General features: G+C 37.1%; 1 protein-coding gene across 1 annotated transcript; it reads right to left on the bottom strand.

The window, feature by feature from the left end:
* Positions 1 to 2,930: 2,930 nt before the first annotated feature.
* On the bottom strand, positions 2,931 to 12,665 carry LOC149021851 (uncharacterized). Its single transcript, XM_089150029.1, has 4 exons — positions 12,563 to 12,665; positions 12,369 to 12,447; positions 12,081 to 12,176; positions 2,931 to 3,254 (listed from the first exon to the last, which is right to left on the bottom strand). Coding segments are annotated over exons 1-4 (252 nt in total). The 5' UTR covers positions 12,565 to 12,665; the 3' UTR covers positions 2,931 to 3,179.
* Positions 12,666 to 18,499: the final 5,834 nt, after the last annotated feature.

Raw genomic sequence — 18,499 nt, 5'->3', positions numbered from 1 at the left:
AATGGACAACAAGGACAACCTTCTAAGAAGTTGGAACTAATCTAGGTGAAGTAAATTATACTCGCAACTCTAGAGCAAACTGTTTAAAATTCTAATGAGAGTGATTCATAAGGGAAATTGCAAAGTGATAAAGTAGATACAAGCCTATGAACAAAAAATAAAATTAGGTACCTTGGCTCATAAGGCCAAGTTTGTCCTTTAGGCAAAGTGCTTAATCTACCGCAGTTAGTCCAGACTTCCTTATTACTTGAAAGTAACTCGTCACTGTAACCTTGATAATTCATGTTAAGTTTAGCTATTAGACCTACTTACTCTTCACTAAAATGCATCAAATGCTGTCAAGGGTTAAGAAACATCCTACGGGTACTAGAATTTGTCAATTGCAATTGTCATTCTTCAGTCTTAAGTAGAAATTTTTTGTAATTATATATGTTAACAAACACAGGTGGGGACTTGTTTTCTCTTAATTTTTTGTTGCTTATAATTGGTGAATAATTTGAACACTGAAAGCAACCATTAATTTTGATTAGGCCATGAAAACAAATAAGGCAGTAAATTTTGTTGCAGCCATTAACACCCAGTCAGCATGAACAGTAGAGCATGTAGTTTACCTTGCAAGCATGGACCTGAATTCTGTCTTCACTAATTTGTTAGCTAATGCAACTATGAGCTTGGTCAAGTGGGATAATTAAGCTTAATCATTTAGGTCCTAATTCACCTCTTAAAAGGGCTGCAATAATTCAAGGGCAGAGTGGAAGGGCACTCTACATTTAAGGTGATCTCCTTGCATTAGTACATGCTGATGGATACGTTAAGCAACAAAAGCAACACACCCCAAACCCCAAAAAAAAAAAAAAATAATAATAATGATAAGCATATATTACAGAATAAGTACCTAAACAGAATCACCATTTCAGCTCTAAAAGTCAAATTTAAACCTCCGGGTCATACCAACCTACACTATGCATGGACCCAAATGACTCCTCTTCAAATTTCAGTCCTCTGCTGGTGAAACAACTACCAGGTGGCTATAATGGAAACATGGTTGATACAAGTAGTTAGAGTAGTTGTTCAATTCTATCAAAATCTAAGGATTGAAGAGGAAGACAAACTCAGAAGTTAGGAAAGCAATCAAATATAATATAAATGGAACAATGCCATGAGTCCCGTGACTCAAAACCATTCCACATAACATGAATAAGGTTTTTCTAAGAGAGAGACAAATTCAATTGACAGATAGATCTGGATATCAAGTCAATACATGAACATTCAATATATACTACTAGTAGACATTCATTATCAAACGATTCAAACCAAAACTTCACAAAACAGAGGACAAACATAGATAAAATATAGGTTCAACTTCCACTACATTCTAACACAAGATTGGATATACATTAAACAGGTTTCTACAGTATCACCAACTCCCATCTAATTCATTGAGTCAAAAAAAGGGCTAAAAGCTCAAAAAATAACAGAAGGGCTAAAAGCAACTTCAAATAAAATCACAAAACAGAGAATATTTCAAGCCAATTGTTGATGCCTGCCTTTAATTTGGTAGAAGCTGAATAAGAAGATGGTGCCGGACCAACTTGAGTTTGCAAAAGCCAACAAAGACGAAGATCAAGAGACGTGCATTGGGAGTTGCAAAGAGACAGCTCAAGAGTTGATCAATGAAGTTCGCCTTTCTTGTGAAACAAGAGACCAAGGTTATGAGTCGATGGACATCGCCTTTCTCGCGAGATAGAGACTAGGGTTAAGAGTCGGAATTCTCTTTCTCACTATACAGGGTGATTCTGTAGAATCACCTACATTTATACCATGCTTGAATTTTCATGATTCTATTTGAAAACCACATCTCCATGGAATTATCATGTTTTTACACTAAATTGCAAAATCCACTGGATTCTATGGAGTCACGTTGATCCAAGACAATATAGAATCAAACGATCGATTTTTTTTCTCTTGAAATCATAATTCCCTGAAATTCACGGTTCAGGAATTGTAGAACCAAACACGGGCTGGATTCCAAAATCCATGCTGCAGACCTTGAAAGATGGAACAGCTACTAATTTTTGGAGGGTACATAGTACAAAGCGTCCTCGCCACCTACTACACGCAAGTAGAGGCTATAATTCATCCTTGTCCCGCCAGCCCATCTGTTAGGGGACCCTTGTTTCGTACTCACATTTCATCTAACAGAAACAGCCTGGTTGTCAGATCCAACACCAGAATTGAGCGTTGTTTAGACCACAGTTAGGATACAAAATTGAAATCCCTTCCAGGGGTTCAATACTTGTGGGAGCCATACTGGGTTCTGGCTATTTTATAGGTACTGGTTCTCAAGAACTCTACTTTCCATGTGCTTGAAGTTGTACTTCAAGAGGAGTGATCTTATGAAATTACTAAATACACTCTCATCTTTCCATAGCAAGTCACCCTGCATAATTTGGAGCACAGCAAATATACTTCGAACCTCTGGCCTCTGCCTACTTCTGAGTTACCTAAAGTCATAGAACAGGATCATACAAGGATTCAAATGAAAACCAAATTTAATCCAAGATTAGTGACTTGACAACTATGGTGTTAGGTATTATTATTGTATCACCCATGCAATAAGTGGATGAATTCAGACCAGAGAGCTGGTCCTCCATTTGACATTGCTCCAGAACGGCTTGCAGTTTTTTGAACTATGAAAGGGAAGGCTAGAGCGGCCAGGCTAGCCCATCAAAGAATTGCCCTCTACCAATTACATGGGGCCAGACTTGAGTCTGGCAGAAAGGATGCAAGTCCTTCAGAGTAGGTAATAGGGCAACTCCTGGAAGGGAGAAGAACCATCACAGGATGAGACACCAAAGTGATGATTCCTCGCTTCCATCATTGCATTTTGCTAGTGAGCTATAGCGTGAAGGCTCTCCTCCTAAATCAACTTGGGCCACAGGTCATAAACTCAGTATGCTACAGAGGGTTTCCATTTATATTCCCTGCTTAGACCTTCATAAAATGTTTTCTTTGATACTCTTGACCAATATCAACACAACATAGAATCAAACCTTGTCTTATTATTGTCTCAAAGTTCTCTGACACCAAAACTAATGATCTAGAAGTTAACACCCTGGGGCACAGAGTGAGTAGACATTGGATGGCATGAATGTAGAATTGTCATTGGAGTTACATCCTCAGTCATGCTTCTTATCGTCCGCTCCCGCTGACGCTGTATGGTTAAGCGGTGCTGTCCCGAGCTCTTCGCCTACCTGCACACAAGGAGAAACACACTAAGCTTTCTTGCTTGAAGCCAAGCACATTTACATCTAAAAATGGGCCTAGGCCACTGCACATCTAAAATTTGAAAGAAGAACGGAAATACAAGTGCATCTATGACAGAAAAAGAAGTGTTGCAAGGAAATGGCTGTTGCCTGGGGCTGGCATTAGATATGTCCCCATGGTTAACAAAACAAACACCACCAAATGTGCAGCTGAACAGCCTGACCTTGAAGTTAGATTTACTTTGTGTTTACAGAACAACCCACCAAAAAATCAATCAGCTGACATATATTCAACCCTGACATCATAACGTATGCCACATTTAAAAGATGGACAATTAAGAGTGTGGCATGCCTCAACCTTTTATAAAGACCACTGATCCCTACAGCAAACCAAACTATTAACAAGAAACAGTAAATGTATGAAGAGGGGATCATGGTCATGGTCCTGTATTTGACCATTACAGAGGTGCATGAGTGCATCAGTCACCCTCCATAGATTACATCTCACTGCCAAGTTTGCAAGTATCCTCAGGGCATTCTATCTCTCTTCAAACTTCTTCACAAATTTGATATTGGTATATAAGTCCATAGTTGATGCACCAACTGGAATTCTAATTTCGAAAACAAAACCTAGATGATCAGAATAGGCTTCAAAAAATAATGATAAATCACATGTAACCACTGGTCTGCAGAAGATACATGTAGGTACATGAATGTCTATGGTACCTTGTGCCTTTGAATCACAGAAGAAGTTGCTACCATTATTTGGCCATTTGACAATTTTTTGGTCCAGTGAGGTAGGCAGATGGACAAATACCATCAAGTCAGAAAAATGGTTGAAATCAACAACCACAAAGAACAGACAGAACCTCTGATGCACTTGAGTGATGGTACCAGTGCAGATCAGTAACACTAAATAGAATACTCCTATAACAAGACTAACTCTCTAAGAGAAGGGGCGATGGAGGAATGGCGATCTCAGCCTGAGTCCTCAACCATACCTATATCCTATATCTTAACTATTGAAATAAGGTGGATCTTCCATAATAAATTTCAAGAATGGCCAGAATTTTTTTCTTCAATAATCAGTCCTTCCTTACAATGGGTGTTTGCACTGTTAGGAGAAAGGGAATCTGCGGAGAAATCAGAGTTGGAGGGCCAAAGAGAGAAGAAAATTCCACATAAGAAAGGGAAAAGGGTGTAAACACACAGCCAAAAGCTTTTCAACCATAAAGTCTATCATTCTATTCAATCTTTCTCCAACGATGGGGTATTGCATCATTTATAAAGAAAAACAGAAAGACTCCTAAAATAAGACTTAACACTCTTAACCAGGAAACTAATTCAAATAAGGAAACCGAAAAAAATTACAAATCAAATATCCTATGCAGCTTACTCCTAAAATTTTACCAGAAGACATTATTTCCCCAAATAACTTAAATCCCTCAAGTCCTACTAGACCTGGTTCATCTCCACCACAAGAACCAGCTGGATTTGGGTCAGTCCAAGGTACCTACATGCACCAGTTCCCCTGGTGTAGAGAAAAAAATTGCATTCAACACCCTTTGATTGGTATCCACAAATATAAACTTTGATGGGGTGACAATCCAACATCCCGAGGTCAACCGTCACAATCTTCTGATGGTTTGTAGCAAACGTCTTCTTCAGTAAACCCACTCATTGGGTTTAACAACTGAAATTGGGCCAATCACAACATTTATAGGACCATGTACTACAATTTTATGGTAATTTTCATTTTTCGTACTTATCTTTTGACTATTGTATCATGTTTGACATCTTATCATAGAAAGGTTTATTCCTATTAGCAACCTCCTGACTTGTCGTCATTTTTTACAGCTCAGTCTGCAGTTTTGGGAATCCATTGCTAGTCAAAAAGAGTAATCTTGTATTGATCAATCTCCATGATGTGGTGGGTCTATGATAATGGTTGCAGAATTGTACTTTATGGAACTGTGAAACAAAGAGAAGAAGAAAAAAAATGTGGTGTAACAAAAAGACCAAGGATGAACAAGAGTGCTGGAACAAAAAAAAATAAAAGGTAAGCTAGAATAGGACAAAAAGACGAGTAGTTTAGGAAATAAAATAAAGGTTGTAGGGTTGCAGATTGGGTGTTTTAAACAAACCACAGGAGGAACTGGAGCCAACAGTGCTAGGAGGATGTGGAATTTCTGAGAAGATGTAGGAATCTGCAGCAATGGGAGCTCAACTTCAACAAGGTCAGGATAACACTCTTGGACAGTGGTGATTTTGTCACTGCTGGAACAAATTCAGGAAGTCAGCTGTTGCAATGTTCAAAATTCTGGGAAAGATTCTCTTTCTATTTTCTTCTAATATGTCACTTGTAATCAGTTTGGGCCCTTCCTCTGTCTAGACAGTTGCAAACCCAAGGATTGGGAGAGTGGACAATGGTGAACAAGGACGTGACGAACTCGAATTCCCCATGCCAATTTCAGACTAGATAGGTCAAAGGAAATTTGACTTCTTTTGACTGGAAGCCTGAGTGAGAACATACAAGGCTACTGACAACATTTCTATCACATACCAAGGTCCAAATGCTGCAGCCTTGCATTTCATTTTATACTACCTGAACTTCACTTACAGATACTTGCCCAAGAACAAGGTATTCTCATTGTGTCCTGATTCCCGAGCAAGGGACCTTCATTGCATGGCAGAAATCCAAGGACGTTGTCTCAGCAGAAGCTATAGAACAAGTTTGTTATTCTTTCGTTTGGCAGCCTCTTGCTTTATCTTCTCCTTCACTCCCCCCCCCCCCGAAAGAAAAAAAAAAAGAGAGAAGCTAGCTGAACACTAGAAAAGATAGTTTTGACTGAAGCCAACAGTGTGGTAGTGGATGTTTCCGAGGAAATCAAAGGGGTATTGATCACAAACTCATTTGCATCCCTAGGAACGAGTCCCAAACCCAGCTCAGCAAAATTGTTCAATGTGAATGCTGTGAGAGCCAAACCGGCCTGATAATGTGGCAAGTTTTTGCTGCGCCAATGGCGCATTACATAAGGCAGCCCATCTCCAAATAGAAGCATGAACGAGAAGAGAAAGACCAAATACTGTTCACAACACTCTTCACATGAACAGTATCACAGCCAACATATGCCTTATCTGGAAATGCTTATTAGAAGATCTTGTGTGCCAATCAAATGGAGAAAGATTTTATCTTAATGCTGCAATAGTTTAATTTCCATTTTAAGTTTTAGAAAGTATATTTTATTTCATTAGGTAGCTTCTATTTTTGGTTTTATTTCTCTTCTAGGTATTTTGATGTTTATAGGAAGTTTCTAATTTAAACTTTCAGTTGCTTAGCAATTATTTAGTAATTTTGATCTTGTAAGGCTTCATTCAAGCTATAAATAGGCCCTTTTCATTGCAACAGAAAATTTAACTCAGAAAAATTTTGAATTTCTGGCCTAGTGACCTCAGTTCTGGAATAAAATCCATGTTCCACAGCAGAAATAGCTGTGGGTAAGAGACCCAATGCTGGGATAGCCCATCCCCCTGCCAACCCCCCCCCCCTGCAACCCTGTTTTCTTATCTTCTCCTCCTTTTAATTTTCTTATTTCCTATGTAATTGGAGGAAAAAAGAGCTGGTTGAGGGAATGTAGGAAGGGCTGATCAACAGGTTTGAAGGCGAATCAGGTGATGGGTTTAGAGCAAGTGGAGGTGCTCTCGGGATGATGGCTTCCATAGAAAGATTAGGTTTTCTCATGGTTAAATTACGATAAAAGGAGTTGCAGATACTAGGTTTGTTAGGATTTAATGGAAGATAGGTTTAGATAGTTTGCTTGGGCTGTCACAGGCATTGAATGGAGAAAATTAAGGGGGAAAGAAGGGGATGGAGGGTTGATCTCCTTACCAAGTCAGCCTCATAATGGCAGATCTAAGAAGACCGATTCCACACTCAGCAAAGGAGTTTAGTTTTAAACACCTAAGCACCCAAAGGGACCCTCCTGCACTTTGAACCACCAGGGAAACGTCAACTCTCAGTAGCTCTCCACTCAGAATTATTCTCAACAGTTTGAGTACAAATAATATAAATTTCAACTTTCTCGTCGTCCCACTGAAAGGGAATAGAGAGAGTTTGATGCCTTCCAATGAAAGTCCTCCATCCAATAGGAATAGATTTAGACTTAGAACTGTCTTATAAACGAACTTAATAGACTTCTGACCTATTGACTGACTGAATTGAAACAAATTGAAGTCTAATTAAGTAAAAGACCTATTTGACCTTCACTTAAGAGTGGACCAGCCAATTCTACTTAAGTCATCTGACTTTTAAGTGGTCATATGACCTCTAAAATAGAAATTACTAAGTAAATAAACAGAAATTCACGCAACACTTTGTTACACATATTGTGCCCCTAGTGGGAGGCTCATTAGCAAGTAAACCCTAAGAATAAAGGGTCCAACCTCTAGTTGACTGACCCAACCCTAGGTTCCTTCGCTACTATTCACATGAAAGTGGCAACACCCTTATTTGATTTAGTAGGAACATTCCTAGAATTTATGGTGGCCAAGATCAGAAGTTGCTATTTTCATTACTTTCTTATTTCTCAAGTTCCTAAATTCTGTTTAGTTTCAATTTTAGCAAATTTTATTTCTTGTAAAGCTTTATCCAAGCCATAAATAGGCTTTTCAATGCAACAATAGAAGACCAGACTTTTGATTAATCAAATTTGCAGTCCATGTTGCCTATGCTTATGGAGTATTCCATGTTCAACAGCTGAGGTAGCTGTCGGTGAGAGACCCAGGTCTGAAATAGCCCATTTCCCACTCCCATTTTTCTATCTTCACCCATCTCTTCTCTTTGCATTCAGATGCTAATTGAACTGTGTTATTGAAGCTGCTACAACCACTGAAGGACTACTGGAGTCTGCTGTTACTTTCATCCATCATCAGACCTGCTGCACCATTCCAGAAGTTGCTTTTCACTTCAACCATTTAAGCTTGGTAATTTCACAACCCTTCAACAGAAGCTGCTTTTTTTGAAACATAGTCGCCCTGTCAGCCAACCCACTCAATCCCATCCTGACCCATTCCATCGGCTGGATTGCTCCACAGAGATTCCCTTTCATTTATAGGCCCTACTTTCTGTTTCCATTCCATGAACATAAAATCCAATTTTCCACCCAGTCATCACCTTCACTAGACCTCCTTACAGTCCAAACTTCAATCCCAATAGGTAGCGGAGCGGATCAGACCTGGAGAACCGTAGTTTCTAATTTGGAACTTCTGCAATATCTTCTCATTAAACCACCAGAAGTTGGGGAAACTTTCAGCATATTTGCCCTTCTTCAAAGGCAACATTTGGCCTGAGTTTGATGCCTTTCTACAGGCTGGTTTCACATCTATTCACTGAAGTACTTAATCTGATTCATTTTTGTATTAATTTTGTGCCTGAGATTTCCTCCTAAACTATTGGAGCTTAAAAACAAATTTGTAACTGTTACCCTTGGGTTTAGAGTCTTATATGGGTGCATAATGAGGAGAGTAGAAAGGTGGTTTGGGGTGTCTCCCTCGCGGAGAAAAAAGTTCATATTGCCGTGATTGACTTGACAATCAAAGGGAAAATGGGACTGAATGTTTCAAACTTTCAATGAATTGTAACGCCAACCAGAGTTGGATTTTTCTTTCTTTGTTTTTTTTCTATTAAAAAAAATTAAGGGATGAGAAGTACAATACAGGAGGGGAAACCTGGGTTCAAGGGCTTCAGTGGTGGGAGATAAGAGAAGTGGTTGTTGGAGTCGAGGGGTACATGCATATGTGTGTGTATCACACTGCCACTTGTCAAAGAACAGTAATAGAAGAGGAGAGTAAGAAGAATAATAATTGGGTGAGAGATATACAGGGAAGGACATAGGAACTGAGGCCTTGAACCAAATTGATGAAAGTTTCAGGTTAGAAGAAAAGGCAGCTAGGGAGAAATGCAGGGGAAAGAGAAAAGAAAATGGCATACAAGAGGGGGCAAGGAAAGCAGAATGCACAAGCACAGCCCAAAAGCCACCCAACCATAAACTCAATTCATTCTATTCAACCTGTCTCCAATGATGAGGGAATGACATCATAAATAAGACACTCTCTAACTAGGAAATTCAAATAAGGAACATAGTTCGAAATTTCGCCCCATCTTGCCATCTTGCCCTTTGGCGAGATGGGCGGAATACCGAAATTCCCCTGTTCAGAATTTCTTTTTTATTTTGATTGAATGTTTTGGTGGGTTTTTGGGGTTATTTTGGCCTGGTTTTTTGTGTCCAACTTAATTTGAGGCCAATAAACACAATGAGACATTCTTTTTTCCTAAAATCTAACGCAAAGTGGTGTTCTTGATTGGCACATGCCCTGCTGTATTCGGCAAAATTGGAAGTTCTGGAACATAAATTTTAACAAATGTAAATATATTATTTCCATGCCCATCCACATTGAAAAATAAAAAATAGATATCAACATCATGAGTTTGTAGATCGGCCCACAGTGTACAACATATATTATTTCCATGTGTTGGGTATGGCTCATGCTCCTCATTCTGTTGCCGATAACCTTCCCCACGACGAACACAAGGTCCCACTCCCCGGTGAGTAGGCGGGGGTCCGAGAGGCCACCCCTGCGTGGGTGCATGGGGCAGCACTCCCAAGCTAGTAGAGGCTTATATCACCTTGTGTCTCGGCATTTTCTTTGCAGTTTGGGCTTGGGCCCGAACACCTCATGCACGCATTTGCCAACAAGATCCACTCCAAAATCACAAATGTTGCACTTGGTAGCATAAAATCACCCAAAACATGCTCTATTGAAGTTTTGCTCAAAAAGGGGCAAAATTTCAACAAAAATGAGCCTTTAATAGTGAATTTCGATCGAAATTCTCACAAGATTTTGTAAATCTCGCAAGATTTCAACTGTTGGCAAAATCTTGCCGAGATATTACATATTCTCATATCAACCCTAGTTTTGTTTCGGTACCTACCGAAATGGTTAGTACCATGATAAGGAAACAAAATTAGGAACTAAAAATTTGATGCAACTAACTTCTAAAATAAATAAAAGAATATTTCCCCAAATAAAAACTTAAGTTTCTATAATCTTACTAGACTCAAAGCTGGACCAGTTCATCTCCACTCGGATACCCAACTGGATTTGGCTGGCCCAAGGTAGTCTACTTGCATCAGTGGAAGAAAGAGGCAATACCTTACACAAGCTTTACAAAGAAATAGAAACTACCAATGTAGTAACTAGTGGCAATGAAGTATAAAGTAACTAAGATTAAAAATTATTAGGCTTTATAGATCAGCCGACATGCCAAGAATAGAAATTAGACATTAATAAATATAGCAACTACAATAGGTTCCATTAAATTGAGCTCCTAAATTCCCCATGGATAAAATCTCTATAATTTGATCTTGAGGCCCCAAAGATATTCTAGGAATATACAAACTATTAGTGTTTTGGCCTGTTTTCTTCATGTTTTGTCCTACATGCGCAATGCATAAAAAGCTACACATGCATGAAAGCAAGAGAAATGGCTAGATAATTTGTTGGTCCATGGACAACACGTTTTCTTTGATGATTCTACAGGACACAAACTTCCATCTCCATTTGTAGAAGCAAGATTGAAGTTTTGGCTTCCTGCTTGGTTTCTTCCAGGCTCGAGACTGCAAATTTCAATTAAGACCTGAAGTTGGTTTCTGTTGGAATTTGGAAGGTCCAGGTTGCAAAATCAGTCCCCACAACTTCTATTTAGGTCCTATAAACATAATGAAACCTTACACGGTAAACAAAAAACATTAAGAAAAGGTAGTTTAGCTACAGACCCTTTGCTGGTAGTGTACACAGAACATAGTATGACGTAGTCTACAGAAAATAAAAACCATAAACACATTCAATTAAACAACTAAAATATGCTTTATGAATGAATAAGCATACCAATAGAGACCACTTCATAATTATCAAATATTATTCATTGTTTATTATAAAGATCAGCAAGTGAATTGGCCAAACATCAACATTGAGGTTTTCTAATTGGTTTTTCTCTTCACGTTGAAACTAGCAAAAACGATAGAGAAACTTGAAGTATTGTCAAAATTTGATCAAAATTCACAAAACTGTGAATTTTGATCAAGATCATGCATATCATACAAAGGGTTTGACCAAAACATGGTCAAAACTTTGGTCAAAACATTTTCTTCAAATAGAAACAAACACAATGATCAGGGTAGTATTCCAAATATTAACAAGATGGAAAGCAATCCATAATTTAAAACTAAGTCTCTTTTATCCATATTTTTCCATTTCAATGAGCATAGGAATCCTGCTGACTTGCCACTTTCTAAATACAACTCATAGCGAGTTGGAGAATGTGACTTCCAGCATATTTCATAAGATAAGTAATTCATAAGGTTAGCCGAGTAAACACAAATCAATGTGGTGTTGTAGACATCTCCTAGATAAGATGGAACCTATCACCTTATATATAAAATTTCACCAGCATTAAGCACTCGTCCGAAGAGAAATCCAACCCCACCCCACCCCAACCCCAAGAAAAGAAACATGTATGGTTTAGTTTAAATTGCAATAGTATCCCATAAACTGACACCCCGCTGCACCAACGCCTGACACCATCAGTTTTACATCTCAGCTCAAACTGCCTTTCATCTATCAACCATTTTTTACACAAACTGAAATAAATATAGAATAAATGAATCTTCTACACGCTCAGAAGATCCAATTGTAATGATGGCAGAAGTCGATGAATCAAGAGGGATAATAAAAGCAATTTGAAAAGTAACTTACTTTGGTGGCCTTGGCAGAAGCGGGTTTCATTGGACAAGCAGGTGGAGCCCTTTCGGGCTTCCTGTACTCCCAACCCAAAAGATTATACACTTTACCCTACAAAAGGAAAATAGATATAGAAGCACAAAATTAGGTTTTTTTTTTTTTTTTTGATAGAGAAGTACCAAAATAGGATAGAATTTACAAAAGAATCTAGAAGCATAATCGTCCGAAACGCATAAAGAAGGACGAATTATAATCACTAACCCAAATGCAAAAACAAGTAAGAAAACGCAGGGAAACTCTTACCATGATGAAATCGAATAGGAGGGGTAAGACGTTCACGATCGGAACAAGGAAGAGCGGCAACAAACATACCAAGCAAACCTGCATTAAAAAGGGGAGAAAACAAGATGAAACGAAGAGACTGCACAATCTAAATGGATTAATGGGACTAAATTGATAAAAATGAGAAAGAATTGGTGAAGGTTGCGATACTTTCCATGTTGAATCGTTTTTTTCGTCTGAGTTCTGTATGTCTCAACTTTCAGATTCTTTGAAACGCAGAGAATTTCGAAGAAATTAAAAGGAATTGCGGTCAATGGTTATTTTACACTTTTAACCTTCTGGTCATATCCCGTGACACAGATTCCGGAGCGTTGCCAAGTGGAGTTTTTTTCCCGAGTCCGGATCCTCACCCCGTTGGGGGAGCACAGACTGCTCCCCGACGGCTTCCCAACCACACAAACACGTTGGACCCACAGGTAAAAATGTGAAGTTTTTTTGTTTTTTCAAAAAAAGTGGGCCCCCGTATTTGTGGGTGGGAGCCGTCGGGGAGTGCGCCCCGACGGGGTGAGGATCCGCACTCTTTTTTCCAAGTCCGAATCACCGACCCCGACGGGGAGCACAAAGTGCTCCTCGACGCTTCCTGACCACATATATTAGTGGGGTCCACGGTAAAAAACACTTTTTAGGAAAAAATAAAAATAAAAAAAAAACTTTTTCAACACCAATGGGCCCCACTGATATATGTGGTCAGGAAGCCATGGGGGCTCCCCCGACGGGGAGAAGATCCGGATTCCTTTTTTCCCTGGGTAGAAATGAGAAGCACAAAAATACATTATTTAATTCTTTTACTTTTTTATTTTTAGGTGACTGTGTATTCTTTTTCTATTCACACAGATTTCTGCTTTTATAAATAAGAGTAATTTTGTGTAATGGTCAAAATATCATTTCTATTAGAGTCTCTAGATTAATACTATAATTCTAGCTAGAATAATGGAAATAAAATTAATATTAAAAGGGTTTAATATCAGAGTATATAAAGAAAGGATGTGGAGATAACTGATGGGAGGCTAAACAATATGTTAGTGTAAAGTAAAATAACAACCACAACAATAATTGATCAAGCATTCAATAAACAAATTACAACAAACACACATAAATTTTTAACGTGGAAAACCCACAAGAAAAAAACCACGATACCGTTATCGAAGTCCATCCAAACTTCCACTATCACCAAATGATAATAATAATGAGAATATAATCAACATTCTATTTCTAGTTAATACTAGAGGAACACTAAGTCACAACCACATCATCAAATAAATAGAAAATCAAAGAGAATGGAGAAAAGTCACCAGAGCTCCCTAGTATGTTAATCCTTTGATCGATAACATTTGCACCCTTCAAAGAAGATGTCAGACTGTTTCTTCTTACACAACGTTCGTGAACTCAACCAAGGAGCTGATTTGCTTGCAGGTTTTCTCCGAGTTCCTAACGAGATTCAATTTGACCCTGGATGATTCCCCCCCCCCCCCCCCCAAATTTAGATACCATCTTTTGTAACAATTCTAGTGGAAAAGTTATACTATCGGCCTGTAATCTTCCTATATTTCCCTTGTATTAACACAAATTCTTTGCTCAAATTAAAAAGTTATTATTAATAAATAAACAAGATATTTCCTTTTGTGACGACAAACCTATAAACTAACTCAAACATTTTTGTTGATTTCTAGACGTCTAGTACTGACAGGTTCTTTGAAACTAAACTTGCCGAAAGTATAGGCGGGTACACTACCGGTACATCAATCACTTGTATTTTCCAATGAAAAAAAAATAAGCTTGATTCTCTCACTAGAAAGGATATCTTTTTCTTTCTTTTTTGGAACTTTTATTTTTGAGGGGTGGGGAACCATTATATACAATATTAGGGAAAGTCAAACCCATGACATCTTTCACTAAGAGGTGGTGTTAGTCATAGAAAATATTTTTTTGTGAATGCATGTTCAATTTAATGCATTTGGAAGATGTTGAGCCCATTACATGGATTATACATCCAGTTATGTGAAGAATATATATGGTTTGGGAGAATAAATGTCTAGTACCCTATTCCTAGAAGAAAAAAATGTCTAGTACCTCGAATGTGCTTGATATTCTTAAAAGAGATTCCTCCAAAAGTTTTGTTTTGCAATTGATTTTTTATGTCAAGGAAATTAAAGTTGAAACTTGAGTCCTCAAAGAGGAACAAGGAAAATAAATTAATCCTATTTTATTAATATACACAAATACTTAATATAAGGTACTTCTCACATTTGAACTATATGATTTTATACATTGCTATATATTGTGCAATCACATGTGGTATGTCAAATAGAGATAATAATGGTCAAAATTATCAAATAGAGATAATAATGAATATGTCTATGTCCTTGATTGGCCTTGACCTGTCACTCGTCCTAATTGGCCCTAATCATGACCTAGACATTGTCCTTGTTTCTGATCAAATTTATATCATAAATATAATTGATATGCACAATTTGTTCAATTCTAATATAAAAAAATAATGGTCTATTATAAACTTATTATATAGATAAATGACTAACATATACACTTAATTACATGTGTTCCTTCTTAATTATGGTGGTGAATAGTTGTATTTTCTAAAATTCATAATGCCGGTGATTAAAAAAATTTCTTATTTAAGAAAAAAAAACACAAAAGAATATAAGAAAATACCAACACTAGGAAGAGGTGAAGAGATGAACTCTCTTTTACATCCATCTATTAAACTTAAAATATAAGCCATTTTATCATTGTATAATAAGTGATGATTTTTGTATTTTGTAATAAGTTTATTTTCATTGAAGGCCGATGTATCTTCTTTTATCAATGATTGAGATGGTTAATTATTTTTTAATACATTGTGTCATATAAAAAAATTAATTCATAGACATGTCATTCAAATAAGAACTTTTATTTTAAAATTTTATTTAGATGTTCCAAATTAGGATTGTTAATTTATAAAAATTATGCTAACATGCAAGAATGGCTTGAATTGGTTTTGAATTATAATTTATAATAGAAGCTTGTAAAGTTGTGTTGTATAATATTCATTAAAAAGCACCTAGAATAGTTCAATTGAAATTTTAATAGTAGAATACACCTAGGTTAAGGATAATTATTCATTACCTTAAATTTATGTTGTATTTTGAAATGCTAGTTTTTTCTTCTAAAAAGTTTTTTTATTGTATAAAAAATTGTGAAATTGACTCATTCTTTTCAGCATCTTTGCTCTTTAGATCGTTTTAAAAGAGAAGGGACCCACCCCAATGGGTACGAGCCTTTAAAATGTACCTTAGTCTAATTAGAATTTTGATTCTAAAACACCATAATAAAATTGTATTAGATTTTTTATTAAAAGTAAGTCAACAATTATTTAGATAAATATATTTAATAAGAATGAAGGATGTAACAAATGATTTAGTCTGTTTTATAGCATATTAAAAATATATAAATCATTTATTTTAACTAAATGACAATAGAAAAATAAATAAAAAATAATATAAAACTAAGTAAATTCATTGGATTAGAATAACTTAGTGTCAAAATCAGGCTTAGAATCAAGGTTTGTGTGAAGCTCAATATTAGGATGAAAATTAGGGTCAGGATTAGGGCCAAAATCAGTGTCAAGATCGTGGTCAAAATCAAAGACATAATCAAAATCAGGGCCAAAATGAGACAAACGGTAATCCTAGGCACACCTTCGACCGTGATTTAGGGCTAAAATCTTGAGCCCAGGCTCTATTTAGGCTCAAAGCAAGTAAGGATCACCAAGGCTAAATTTGCACCCTTACAAGAAAATTTCAAATATTCGCTTAGCTCCCAAAACATCTTAAAATTTGCAAAAGCACAAAAAAAAACCAAAGGCAACTCCACTTTAAGTGTATAAAATGCATGCCTTGTACCCTAAGATTCCACACATAGTTGTGTTCATCTACTCATTTAAATCATGTTTATTATAGAGGGATATTTTTTAAAATAAATAGTAATTTAACTCTTTTCAATGAGAAATTTGGCAAATATATCCACTAAAAATCCAATTTTGAGATCTCTGTGCTTTTTAAATATAAAGTGGGGTGTTAGTGCTTTAAGGTCTCTATTTTGGGATGCCAGTGCAATTTGCTCTTAAGTTTAACTCATATTGTATCATAACCAAATACATGGTTGGGTCCAAAGTTCAACAAATCACCCAAACTTGCATCTGCATGTTTCATATTATCAATCACATAGCAATATGATGGAACTGAAGTGATTTGCGGCCAGATGGGTGACTTGCAACCAAATGGGCAGCTTTGGCCCTTCAGAGTTACCAATAGCAAATAAAGGATGGAATTCTAGCATCACTAGGTCACACCACCAAGGGGCCAACGCTCTTACCTTTTTCGGGCTTCAATCGAAGCAAACTCTACATGTAAAAGAGCTTTGTTATAACAGACTACTTCTGAGATTTCGAATTTCTCCCACTAGCGAACCAGAGATTCATAGAGATCACTCTTAGTAGGCTTTGGGTTGCCAATGTAGCTTCTATAGAGTGACATTGTCACACCCCACCTAGCCGGATCTGGTCAATACCCGAATACCCGTTGGGTGATACGCTACATGTTTAAGGTTCAGTGACAAATCCATACAATCATATGACACAATATAATCAAGAATAAATCAATATCAATATTAAAGTTATAAAAACTAAATTATCAATGAGGTTACAATTTTCCATTAACTAAAGTTAAAACATAAATTAAAGTTAATCAAAACTCAACATTAGAGTTTAAAAGAAGGAATTGTTTGCAGTGGAAATATTCTAGTTACTTTGATGGAAGGTGACATCGCCCCTCTCTAAAGGTTTAAGAGTGAAAGTATAACACAACGCTACAAGGGACACTATCGACTCCAAAAATATCGCCAACTCTCCAGCTCCATAGGAGCAGTCCGAGCACGGGGCACGAAGCTCCATGCGAGTCCACCTCCTCGCAAGTCGCTCCCTCAAAATATTCTGCCGACTCTGGATCCTCCATTTGAATGGAGTCCCCATAACTTGTGGAAAGATCTATAAGAACATACATATAAAAGAAGTGAGTTCAACAAAACTCAGTGAGGTCAACTCAACTACATATCAAGCATCCATTTACAATCTCCCACATCAATCATATGTAATTAATAATGATAATATAAATAATAAATGAATATGAAATCATGCTTCTAACTCTATCATGAGGTCTCTATGGTAGACATGTATTAAGTTATACACCAATTTCCTCTAGGCGGTCTCAATCACTCTCCTTCAACAAGAGATGTCTATTAGGTTCTCTGCGGTTGTTGGGTCAAGTCACATCAATCCATGGTTGGGGATATAAGTCACCACTATCTCACATTACCATTTGGCATGAGAATTGGCTCGTGTCAAGGACAACTCTAGACCCAATGCATAGTCATACGATCTCGTACTATATATGGTCCGGATATCATTCCTCAACGAGAGGCATTTGTTGATCCGATATCCTTATCCACCTAGAAATGGGATCCTTAATGGGAGGCATCTGTTGGATTCCATTTCTCAATCCTATAGTCATCCATTATGTATATAGGCAGATGCTCTTGTGACTTCCCCATGAAAATCGCACATCACGCTGAAAGTGACTCGAGCCCAAACTCTATACATATGCAACCCTACCATCTTATAATGGCAGTGGGCTTACTTGATGCTCACAAAACCCAGTCACTGATATCACGGGTTAACCGACTTCAAAACCCCTACTGGAAGGGTAGTAGTGCTCATATGCTTACCTAGCCAAACACTTCTAGACACATCGCATTCATGTACTTAGGTCTAAGTGCATATATATAAGGTCACTAGGATAATGGGAGAACCCACAACCCTAGTTGGTATATAAGAACTAGGGGACAAAGTCCAGCAATTAAGTCCACACATTCACATTATTCTCATATAACAATTCATTTAAAATAGAAACAAATATAAAATATCATTACCTTTCATTCGCGCAAAGTCACACAATTTATAAGAGATTACAAGATATCAAAATATTGAAGAATTAAATAACTCATCATTCATACAAGATATAGTTAAGTATATTCCTCAC

The sequence above is a fragment of the Hakea prostrata genome, chromosome 3 (genome assembly GCF_041222555.1).
Source record: "Hakea prostrata isolate BN-2017 chromosome 3, UWA_Hpros_2, whole genome shotgun sequence".
NCBI lineage: Eukaryota > Viridiplantae > Streptophyta > Magnoliopsida > Proteales > Proteaceae > Hakea > Hakea prostrata.
This window is presented reverse-complemented; position numbering and strand designations above follow the sequence as displayed.

Bases quoted from the DNA above. Each gene is read 5' to 3' on its own strand.
- LOC149021851 (XM_089150029.1), bottom strand. The intron at 12,177-12,368 runs GTAAGAGTTTCC...TTCCTTTTGTAG, and splicing joins TCCTATTCGATTTCATCATG to GGTAAAGTGTATAATCTTTT. The intron at 3,255-12,080 runs GTAAGTTACTTT...CCTTGTGTGCAG, and splicing joins CTTCTGCCAAGGCCACCAAA to GTAGGCGAAGAGCTCGGGAC.